This window comes from Bos taurus, chromosome 15 (assembly GCF_002263795.3).
Source record: "Bos taurus isolate L1 Dominette 01449 registration number 42190680 breed Hereford chromosome 15, ARS-UCD2.0, whole genome shotgun sequence".
NCBI classification, from domain to species: Eukaryota; Metazoa; Chordata; class Mammalia; order Artiodactyla; family Bovidae; genus Bos; species Bos taurus.
In genome coordinates, this window is record NC_037342.1 from 6,786,303 (window position 1) to 6,799,296 (window position 12,994).

General features: G+C 32.9%; 1 protein-coding gene across 1 annotated transcript in view; it reads right to left on the reverse strand.

Annotated features, from left to right (window-relative positions):
* CEP126 (centrosomal protein 126) overlaps positions 1-12,994 on the reverse strand; it is a 114,341-nt gene that overhangs the window by 19,516 nt on the left and 81,831 nt on the right. Inside the window, 2 exon segments of the mRNA XM_024975716.2 lie at positions 10,546-11,209; positions 11,211-12,689. Of these exon segments, the coding sequence (XP_024831484.1) occupies positions 10,546-11,209; positions 11,211-12,689 (2,143 nt within the window).

The window sequence follows — 12,994 nt, forward strand, 5'->3', positions numbered from 1 at the left end:
ACATAGTTAATGAGATTCTTGGCCTGAAAGGTGGAAAATGCAATGAGTGTGTATAAGCACACAAATGTCTTGGGAGTGTATATGTGTGCTTCTGTCATACAGGCTTAGGTAGGAAAAAATATACAAATATTTTTAGCTGAAATTATGTACTGAAAGAACACAGATATTTATGCTACCATAGCTAACTATCTGTATATTTTCTCTATATAACATATATATAATTATATACATACACTATAAGTAAGTAAATATCTGTATCTATATAACAACAAAGACATAAAAGCTTTCAAATTTCAAGAAAGCTGGCTAGTAACTGAACATCTGACTTTTTAGAGTAAGAAATACTAACATAATTTTAGCTACTGTGTTGAACATTTATAGTTGCCCAGGCCTTGTTCTATACTATAGGCACTATTATCATCACTATTTTTATAGATAAAAAAACTGAGGCACAGGCAAGGGTTAGTAACTTGCTCAAGGTCACAGAGCCAGTAAAGGGCGAAGATGAGATCCAGCTCAAACAGTCTCTAAAATCTAGAATTCTAGCTCTTACTCTATGCTAGTAATTTTCATTTTGATTTGACTGTGTCTCATAGAAAGATATCTTCCATTGTAACCTGTGATGCACATATAGTTTTGTGAACCATATTTACTCTTAAAATATACAGTGCCCTCTGGTAGTTTCTATTCTAGAACATTCTACAATTATATTTCATTAAAAATTTCTGGTTACTACTCATTAACTGATTTATAACCTGCTAATGAGTCATGATCAATAGTTTAAAAAACACTGTATTATGTTTATTCTAATATGGGGATGCTAAATATGTTAAATGCTGCTGCTGCTAAGTCACTTCAGTCGTGTCTGACTCTGTGCGACCCCATAGACGGCAGCCCACCAGGCTCCTCCGTCCCTGGGATTCTCCAGGCAAGAACACTGGAGTGGGTTGCCATTTCTTCTCCCATGCATGAAAGTGAAGAGTGAAAGTGAAGTCGCTCAGTCGTGTCGGACTTTTAGCAACCCCATGGACTGCAGCCTACCAGGCTCCTCTGTCCATGGGATTTTCCAGGCAAGAGTACTGGAGTGGGGTGCCATTGCCTTCTCCATGTTAAATGCTAGATACGTTAAATGCTAGATATGTTAAATGTTAATAGCTTATAGTGAGATAATTTGGGTACCAATAAAGTTTTAATACTGTTTATTACGCTTGGATTGTCTTCTAAATCTTGAAAAGTCTCCATTTTTCTATTTTTGAACAGCTCTAAAAATATCTTAAATGAAAATTAACTTGGTTACATGACTGCTGTATCAATAATTTTTCTCTTCCTTCAGCCTGTTAATAAATCTTCTGGAGGCAAGATCTACCAATACTTTTGTACTTTCTTGATTTGTAGCATAATTATTTGCTTTTGATTGTTCTTTGTGTAGATGTTCAGTTTTGTGGATTATAGATTGATCCTAAGAACAGATGAAAATATATGCTTAAAACTGTTCATGTTTTGTTCAATTCACATACATGAACTTAAATACTATTTACTAATTAATATAATAGCTGAGAATATAGGTATTTTTGCAAAACTAATATAGTTTGTACTGGCATCTCTAGCCAAACCTCTTGTCCCATATGAAAATTCTAAATATGATAGAATTACTACCAAAACACAAAATAAAGCTACTAATCTTTAGGAAAGTATTACATATTTTAAAATCTGTAGTATTGTTAATTATAAACAAGGGGAAATTCTGGAGACATTCAGGAAATTATAACTTTGGAAGAGATCTTAGATGTTAATTAGTTCAACCTCTTGCTCATAAACCTAAATCACTCAGAGGTGGACCGTCAACCTGTGCTTGAATGCTTAAGTGATGGGGAGCCACTTCTCCATGGGGTACCTTCCTCAATTGTTGGTGGTATTAGCTCAAATTCCTCCTTATGCTGAGCTGAAAACATTTTTGCACGTTTTACCCCTTCACTTAGTTCTGTTTCCTCCTTTTTTTACATAATAAACCTTCAAACATTTGTACAGAGCCTGCACATGTCTCTTTGGCTTAAGCTCCTTTAATTGGCCTTCAGAGACAACCCCTCCTTCTACAGTTCTGGCTCACTCCAGTTTGTTTATATACAGCTCTTAAAACACATAGCCTAAAATAATGTAGACTATTGCAGTACTTCCAAAGATCTGGTTATTATCACCTAAAATTATATTAAGTTTCTAACAGATATGGTAAAGTTTTCTTTTTTGTTTGTTTAGTTTTGTCTTGATTTTTTCTTTTCTTAAAGAAAAACTGTCAAGATAGATATCTTGCTTCTGTTAAAAAAAAAAAGCCAAACTAAATAGATAGAAGCAAAATGCAAAAAAAAAAAAAAAAAAAGACCACACAAATCACAAATTGGCAGAAAATATATGCAATACATATAACTGATGTAGAATCCTAGAATATATTGATATAAGGAACTTCTATCAATAAGGAAGAAAAACTCAGAACCCAAGAGCAGACATTTCACAAAAAAGGAAATGCAAATTGTGCATAAAGATATGAAAAACGCTCAATTCATTAGTAACTAGGGCAATGCAAACTGTTATAATTAGACACCATTTCTCACCCATACTTTTGAAAATATTAAAAAGTTTGACTACTGGAGGTTTAGTGAGCATGTAGTAAAGGCACTCTTATTGCTTCAGAAAATAATTTGGCATTACCTGTGGCAGTATACTTAACCTGGGTGAAATACACATACCCAGCAACATGTGTATCAGCAGATGTACAAAACTGTTCCTAGAAGCACTATTCACAAAGGTGAGAAACTGAAAGACGCCAAACGGCCAGGAGTAGGAAAATGAAAAATTTCCATAGACTGTAATACAGCAATTTTAATGAAATGTAATACAAAACAAATACAAATGAAGTGCAGCTAAACTAATCAATAATAATGAATCCAAAACACAAAATTAATTGAAAAAAAGAAAATCATAGAAGTATATAGGTGAAATGGTTCTATTTATATGAGTTACAAAACTAAAGCAAAACTAAATAATATATTGTTTGAGATATATTTACATATGGTAAAATTATAAAGCAAAGCATGGAATCATTTACACAAGTCTATATAGTGTCATTTTGTAAGAGAGAAAGGGGATGTAATCAAGGAGAGGCATGTTGAGATTTCAACAATACCAGTGATTTTCTGTTTTTGAAATTGGGCATTGGGTTCTTTTATTATTAGTCTTTAACTTGTTCTTGTATATTATGTATATTATTTTGTATGTAAGATACACTTCACAATTGAGAGACTTAAAAAAGTATATTGAATGCAGAGAGGGAGGAATAAATTGGAAGATTGGGATGATAAATACACACAACTATATATAAAATAGATAACTGAAAAGGACCTATTGTATAGCACAGGGAACTCTGCTCAATATTTTGTAATGGCCTATGTGGGAAAATAATTTTAAAAGGAGTGAATATATGTATAACAGATTCATTTTGCTATATACCTGACACTAAAACATTGTAAATCAACCATGCTCCAATTAAAAATTTTTTAAAATTGTATTGAATGCATATACATGACTATAGTTATCTCTACATAGTTTTTTAGTTTTGGTTTATCACTTCAACTGGTAAAGATGATTTTAAATCTTCATGCCATTATTCATTTGATTAATGACTTTGTTACTTTGTACTTTTGACAAACTGTATTAGATGAATGTACTATTTTAAAAATGTGTATCACTGAAAAATTTGTGGTTATTCAGAGTTTTAAAAATTAATTTATACTCTTCAGCTTTAGTGAAATATTGACAATATAACATATTTAAGTTTAAAGTATACAATGTGATTAGTAGGTAACATATATATTTCAAAATAATCACCACAATAAGATTATCTCCATCTTCTTACAGAGAGAGGTATTTTTGTTGTTTTTGTTTTTAATTATAAGCATAATAGCTAAGTAATTAACAGTAGAGATAACAGAGACAGAATGCCTGAATTTTAACCCTGGGTCTGCCATTAGTCCTAGTCATGTGGCTTACACAAGTTATTAGCCCTCTCACTGCTTCATTCTCCTCATTTATAAGATGGGAGTATTATTATTTACTCACTAAACTATTGAGAGAATTAAACTTGTTTCCACATGTAAAGTGCTTACAATATTGACTGGCACATAGTAAATGCTACCTAATTTATATCTAGAATAATTTGCTTCAGTATCTCTAATTACATTTCTGATCTCATGAAAACTAGATTTATTCTACGGTAAGAATAAATTCAGCTGCAATACAAAATTCTGGCTCTGCTTTGAACTACCTGTGTCATCTTGGGGTATATAATCTCCTTATGTGTATCAGTTTCCTCATCCATAAAGTATGGGAGCTAAGCTCAATTGTATCTTTGATCTTTTCTAGTAATCAAATTTTTGAATCCTTGAAGGTATTTTTAATACTCCCTGGAGAAGAAAACAAAGCATTCTTTTTGCAATCAGATTTCAAAGTATTTAGTATGTCAACATCATTTGGATTTTTAAAAAACTGAAGTACAGCTGCCTATAGAAACATGTGCAAATTGTAAGTATTCAGGTAGACACACCCAGATGGCAGACACCCAAGTCAAGAAATAGAACATTACCAGCACTGAAAAAGCTTTCCTTCTTACCTGTTTCCATATAACCCCATCCATGGTTTTACCTATTCTTCAACCTGATAGAAATGGAATATAATATGCATTTTTATGACTGGCTTCGTTTGTACGATATCCTGATGTGAGATTTAGTCATGTTACTGTTTCTTAGTAGTGGCTGATTCATTTTTTATTATGGTATTACACTGAATGAATAACTTTTACTTTACATATTATAGCACTGAAGAACATTTGAGATTATTCTAGATTATGGCTATAAAACTGCAATGAAAGTTCTGGTACATATCTTCTGTTTTACATATGAATGAATTTCACACACACACACACACACACATCTGCAGGTCTGGAATTGCTGAGTCATAGGATATGCATATATTCAAACTTTGTAGATGTGAGCTCCCAGGCATCACACATCCTTCTTAACAGCATTGTAGCGTAAAAATTTTAGCCCTTCAGATGTAATTTTATCTAATTATTTTAATATGAATTCTTCTGAAGACTGAGGTTGAAGTCTTTCATATGTTAATTTACTATTTGATAAGCCTACTTTATGAAAAGCTAATTCAAATATACTGCCTTTAAAATAAATTGGTGTGATGGTTTTTTTGATATGTCACCTGTCTACAGTCCCCAGTTGTTCAATTAGGCACTAATGTATTCCTGTGAAGATATTTTGTAGATATTATTAAAGTCTATTATCAGTTTGCTTTAAGTAATGGAGATTATCTTAGATAACCCATGTGAACTTGAGTCAATTAAGTCAAAGGCCTCACAGGTAAGTCTTTTTTGAGAGAATACAAAATTCTGCCTGTGAATGGCAAGTTTCATCTATTGCTATGAGTTTCTGCCCTTCTTCCTGGCCTGCCCTAAAAATTCTGTACTTGCTTAGATTCCCTGTTCCCCATATTTACGTAAGCCAATCTGTTGCAATAAACAATATATCTTACTGGTTCTGTTTTGTTGGTTCAAACATGACTCATATAACTACATGTCTTTTTCTTATTGATCGTAGGAGTTCTTTATATATTTTGGACATGAACTCTCTGTTGGTATTATGCATTATAAATATCTTCTTTCACTCTACAGTTTAATGGTGTTTTGGATGAAAAAGTTTCAGTCTTATTCTTAATGGTTAGTGTTTTTTATGTCTATATAAAAAATCTCTGCCCATCCCAAAGTCATAAGCACATTCCCTGTATTATCTTCTAGAAGCATTTCTTTTTCACTTTCCATATTCATATATACAGTTCACTTGGAATTGATTTTTGTGTATGGTGTGAGCTAAGAGTCATTTTACTAATTTCATAAAATCATTCAATTGACTCAGTACCATTTAATAAAAAGACAAGTACTTTCTCCCTGCTATGCAGTACCATCTTTGCCAAAAATCAAGCATTCAAATATGAGTCTGTTTTTAGACTGTATTTTATTCCACTGATGTAAAACACCTGGTGCAAAAAGCATATTGCAATCAGAAAGAAAAATGTAAATTAAATTACTAATTTTAGAAGTAAGGAAGTTATTGATGTTGACCCAGTCCAAAGTATGACAAAGGGAATGGGTACTTGAGGCAGAAAATCACTAGAAAATCACTAGTACAGAAAATCACTAGAGGTGAGAAAGGATTGAGAGAGATCAGGGTGTTGGATCGTTCGCTCACATGAATGCTGAGTCACCAGTATATTGGCAAAGACTTTTCCAATAAAGGAAGACTGTGAACTAGATATCAAAGTCATCTTCAGGGGAAAATGACTTGAAAGGTCAGAAGTTGGTACAGTTGAATGGCTTGGGTTTCATGGAATAGAGTTTTTACTGAAAGTTTTGCTGGAGAGTTTTGGATATGCTAACAGAGAGCAAGACACCATCCATAACTGTCAACTCTGGGTACACTGACTATGAGAATAAAAATGCCATAGCAAATAGTAGAGTAGAAAAAAATGAATAGATGCTCACTGAACTATAATTCATGGGCTTTCCAGGTGGCACTAATGGTAAACAACCAGCCTGCCAACACAGGAGACATAAGAGATGTGGGTTTGATTCCTGGGTTGGGAATATCCCCTGGAATAGGAAATGACAACCCACTCCAGTATTTTTGCCTGGAGAATACCTGTGGATAGAGATCCTGTGGATAGACGATCCTGGCAGACTACAGCCAACGGGGTTGCAGATTCAGATACGAAATGACTTAGCCCTGAGAACTATAATTCAGTATTAACAAGGGGTTCACTTGAAATGTTTAATATTTAAAACAGTTTTAAACAATGTTTGAATGACTGAACATACAAAGTTTTGTTAGTATTATATTTTCTAAGTATAACTACAATAATAAGAAGTATAATATCATATATGAAACGAGTCGCCAGTCCAGGTTCGATGCACGATACTGGATGCTTGGGGCTGGTGCACTGGGACGACCCAGAGGGATGGTACGGGGAGGGAGGAGGGAGGAGGGATCAGGATGGGGAACACGTGTATACCTGTGGCAGATTCATGTTGATACAATACAAATACAAAACCAATACAATATTGTAAAGTTAAAAAATAAAAAAATAAAAAAAAAGAAGTATAGAAATAAACAACAAAACAGCATGGTACTGGCACAGAAACAGACACATAGATCAACTGAACAGAAGAGAGAGCCCAGAAATAAACCCACCCACTGTGGTCAATTAACCTATGACAACTAACCTTTTCTGCTTTTCAATAGAGAAAAGACAGTCTCCTCAATAAGTGGTGCTGGGACAACTGGACTGCTAAGTGTAAAAGAATGAAATCAGAATATTCTCTAACACAGTGTACAAAAATAAACTCAAAATGGATTAAAGATCTAAATATGACTGGAAATCATAAACTCCTAGAAGAAAATATAAGTGTAACACTCTGACAGAAATCATAGCAATATATTTTTCAAGATTTGTCTCCTAAAGCAAAGGAAATAAGAGAAAAAATAAAGAAAATCCAGTTAAACTTAAAAGCTTTTGTACAGCAAAGGAAACCATCAACTAAACAAAAAGACAACCTCATGAATAGGAGAAAATACTTGTAAATTATATGACCAATTGTTGTTGTTGTTCAATTGCACGGTCATGTCTGACTCTTTGTGATAAGGGGTTAATATCTAAAATATGTAAACAGCTCGGATAACTCAATAGCAAAAAAGTAAAATAAAATAAATAATCCTATTAAAAAAAAAAACACAGGCAAAAGACCTAAATAGACATTTCTCAAAAGAAGACACACAGATGGCTAACAGGCACACAAAAAGATGCTCAATATCACTAAGTTTTAGAGAAATGCAAATCAAAACTACAGTGAGGTACCATACCAGTCAAAGTGTTATCATTAAAAAGTCTACAAATAATAAATTCTGGAGAAGGTGTGGAGAAAAGGAACTCTCCTATACTGTAGGAATGTAAATTGGTGCAGTCACTATGGAAAAGGGCATGAAGCTTCCTCAACGAACTAAAAATAAGACTACTGTATGACCCAACAATTCCACTCCTTGACATATATATGATAAAAATGAAAACACTAATTTAAAAAGCTATGTGCACCTCAATGTTCATAGCAGCATTATGTGCAATAGCCAGGTTATGGAAGAAATGCAAGTGCCCATCAACAGATGAATGGATAAAGAAGATGTGGTACACACACACACACACAGAGGAATATTACTCAGCCATAAGAAGAATGAGATTCTTCCATTTGCAATAACATGGACAAACTTAGTATTATGCTTAGTGAATGAGGCAGACAGAGAATAAAAACAGTATTGTTATCACTGTCTTGCAGAATCTAAAAACTAAGACATATGAAAGTATATAACAAAACAGAAATGGACTCACAGTATAGAAAACAAGCCAAAAAAAAAAAAAGAAAAAGAAAACAAGCCAGTGGTTACCAGTGAGAAGTGTAAAGGGGGAACAGGCAAGATAGAGGTATGGAATTAAGAGATACAAACTACTATGTAAAATATAGATAAGCAACAAGGATATATTGTACAGTACAGGAAAATATACCCATTGGCTTTTAATAACTTTAAATGAAGTATAATCTATAAAAATATTAAAGCACTGTGATGTATACTGGAAACTAATATGATATTGTACATCAACTATACTTCCATAAAAACAAAACAATGAACAAAAAGTATGGATATACACAACACTTTCAACATTTCTCTTTAAAAACATGGCTAAAAATATTAAACTTTTCCAGTATTTCTTATACAAAGGCCCCAACTTTGATTATATGTTAGAAAAATATTTGTTTCTCAGATTATATATACAATATATATTTTTTCTTTTATCAGAGAATGAGAATATAATTTTCATATGTTATATTTTTATATTTATGCTATTGGGAAATTATATTTCCTAATGCTTTTCCTGATCATCTCAGACATATGTTTTCTTAATGATTATATTTATTACATAGTTTTAGTAGAATAAGCATGGGACTTGAAATCATAGATATTTGGATGAAAATACTATTTTTGCTATTTATTGATAATAGCTCTTGACTTTTGGCAATTCTATTTCCTTCTTTGCAAAATGAGGTTTTAAAAAATACATATTTGTTAGGATTGCTGTGAGGCTTAAATGAGATAATATGTATAAAGCACTTACTACTATAATTGGCAAAGAGTAGAAATTCAAAACAGTTAACCATCATAATTTCCTTTAAAATATCAAATCTACATGATGCTTTCATTTTTTGGAAGTAGTGTGAAAACTAAAGTTACACTGTGAAGTGGCTGGATAAAAATAAAGCAAAACCTTTAGTGAGAGAAATACTATTTAAAAATCTAGTTTAAAACTAGAGTCTTTGCATTTAGCTTCCCATCTGCTAACATGGCCTGTGTCCATTCAGTTTAAGAAAAGTTTGGGTGCTTATTAAGTGCCAGGCATTGTTAAAATCTGGGGATAAGGTAAAGAAGTCAAAAAAAATCCCTTGTTCTTTTTTTTTTTTTTAATTTAATTTATTTTATTTTTAAACTTTACATAATTGTATTAGTTTTGCCAAATATCAAAATGATATTTGTTCTTAAATATTTGTTCTTAAAATCTCATGGGCCAATTGAAGAAAGGTGAAAATATTAAATCTAAACTAACTCTCACTTTATATCTTAATATTTATTCATACCTTTGGGAAAAGAAAGAGTTGCTTTTCTGATTTTTTTCTCAAATCTTATGTATTTCTGACTAGTCATCTGATTTCTACTAGTAGAAAAATGTATGGGCCTGTAGTCCATTCCTTTAGAGGAAAGTAGCTCATGAAGAGTCAACAAGGGCCACTAAGGGCAATGGCATAACACAGAGAATTAATTTTCAAAAATGTTTAAAGGAATTCTATATTTTTTTCCTTCATATGAAACCTTCCATACATAGCCAATTAAAACAGAGCTGCCCCTCTTTTGGAAAGATAATTAGAGGGTTAGGCACACCTATTGTTGGCAAATAACAATTAAATTTAACAAATATTTTAAATAAGAATAAAGAAAAGTATTATAATCACATTTATTCACCTGTTTAGAATAATTTAAACAAATATTTTCCACTGTGCTTACTTTGACAGAAATTTTGACTGTAACACTGCAGTAATAACAGAATGATATGGGATAAGAATCAAATCACATTTCTTGTCTTCCCTCTTTTAAACTAACAAGTCATGGGAAAAACAGAAGTTAGCAAAAGTTTCTAATTTTAGTTAAGCAAAGGTTGGGTCATTTGCTTAAAAGTGTTAGCTACCAGACAGACAAAGGTACAATATTATGGGTGATGTTATTTCTATAAGGCTGTTGTTGTTCAATTTTAATATATTGTAAGGTACATTATCAAACCACAACAAGAAAAACTTCACATTTTACCTATAAAAATATATAAATTTATTCTTACCAGCAGCCTTTTCATTTTGACCCAGAATATTATGCTGTCTTTTCCACAAGGGAACCAGTTCTTCTCTAGTAGTTTTAAGAGTCACAGAGGGATGACTTTCTTCATATGTTGGATGTCTTTGGGGGCAATATAACGTCCCATCTTGCGGGGCAACAGTTTGCCTGCCATGTGAATGATTTATTTTCGTTAACGTTTGGCACTCCGAAGAACAATATGGTAGAGCTGGCATCACAGTGACTAAGTCAGAACAGACATGAGGGAGTGGAAGACTACTTTCTTGATTCCACTGATTCAACTTGTATTCTGTTGGAAGCATATGTTTTGAATTAAAGTAGTTACATGTACTGATGTTTTGAGAATTTTCAGGCATTACAGACTGACACTGAGATGCTTGTACATTTTTACAACTTCTAATATTTAATTGAGATGTAGGAGGAGGATGAGGTACAATTAATTTACCCTGAGCCTGTACAAATGTGTTGGCTTTGCTCGCAGACTGTGGTCGAGTAACAGTGCCTTTTCTGTTCATACATACAAAGCCTGACTGGACTTTAGCAGATCTTGTTCTTCTAATGACTTTCGCTTCACTCCTTTGTGGATTAGTTTTCTGAGTTTTGGAACCACCACTCTTTACAGGGGATATACTTTCCTCCTCTGTGGAAGTCTGGCCAGGCTTGTTTAGCAGTGTTATAACCTGAAGGTATAAAACAGTTCAAAGGCACATGGTCTGTTCCAGATCCTCCTAAAGCAGTGACATTTTCAGAGATAAAATCGTCCTTGGGCTCTTTTTTATTAGCAGAATCCACAGCAGAAGCAGGAATACTAGGCATGTTGCTGGCAGCACCACTTTTAGCTCGAATGTGGGATGGTTGAGACCACTGTTGAGATACTCTTTTTCTACTCTTTAGCAAATGACTATCTTCAGCATTTTTCCTTGTATTGCCAGTTTCATCAAACCATCTCAGTTTTTTAATAGTTTTTGGAGTTTCTGCACTTTTCCCTTTTTCTTTTGTTAATTCAATACTATCTCTGATATCTGCTGCTTTTTGATTTCCTAACTTAAAGCCTTGGTTTGTAACCAGTGCCTTAAAATAATCATGCTCGTATTTAGATTCTTTCTTTAAAATACTTTTAAGAAATCTCACACTATTCTTCTCACAAATATTGTATTTCATTTTTTTGTGCTGACTGACTAAGTCACAGTTAGAAATTATATTAGATAATGATTTTGATGCTTCATGTATTTTCTGTTTATCTTCTGAATCAGAGTTGTGAAGTATACAGGCTACTTGAAAATTATCTGAAAACGAAGACAACTCTTCCTCATTACAATTAGAATATTTTGTCTTTTCATCTTTAATGTCTTTCATTTCCCCTAACTTATCAGAACACTGCACTGGGTCAATTTCTTTTATGTGTATACTGCTCTTTGGTAAAGGCCTAGCTGATTGTGTATTCGATGGCAAAACTAAAGGTGTTGCCAAAGGTACAAATGAAGTAGGAACTGAAGTAGTTCTATTTTCTTGAGTCATTTCAGAATATTTCTCTTGGTCTGAAATTATTGTGATTTCCTGGGTTAGAGAATCTGGAGTGGCCCAGGCTTTGCTGAATTTAAATTTTGGGCTCTCAGTAACTAATGGTCTCTCCCTTTTGAATGCTCCAGAAGAGGAGTCAGTTGTCCTTATAACACTAGTTTCAGATGTGTTTTTGCTTTTTTTATCTTGTACAAATATGGATGGACTATGTAGAATGGCTACTGAATTATTAGCAGTATTTACGGCTCTTTCCTCAGTTCTACTCAGAGCAGATGGATTTTGTTCTTTACTATTAAAACATTTACTTGAATCAGGGAGAACATTAGGTTTACTAAAAATATCTGAGAAAATATTTGGATCATCTATATTTATAAGCCAATTATTTATGTGTTGAGTTTTAGAGAATGACAGTTTATCTTCATCAAAGCAGCTTAGATTAGTTGATTGCAGATTTGCTAATTTGAGAGAAATAGAATTCTGCTGCTGGACTGATGTGGAAGGCTCCTTATTAAGTGTTAAATATATTTCTTCACGTTCCCCAGCCTCAAGACTGTCTATACTTGAGAGGGTTTCAGAATTTATTATCTGATTAACTTCATCACGAAATTTCTGAAAGAAAAAAAAGAACATTGTTTTATAGCTTAGAAATTTTAAGTGTCAACAAAAACGATTCAACATACCACCATTACTTGGCACATAAAAGAGAGTAATATGACTACAGACAGTATAGGTATATAAATAATCCATATCCCTGGAGCAGTCCTCACAGTGAAAAAGAGGGAGCCAACAAAGACAATAAAATGTATTTGCCTTAGTTTCTTCACCTTAAAGTAACTACTCAATTATCCTAGCCATTAGTTATAGCTTAGAAAATAATTTTTGCTATTGCTGTTCCATTCAGAAAATAGTTTCCT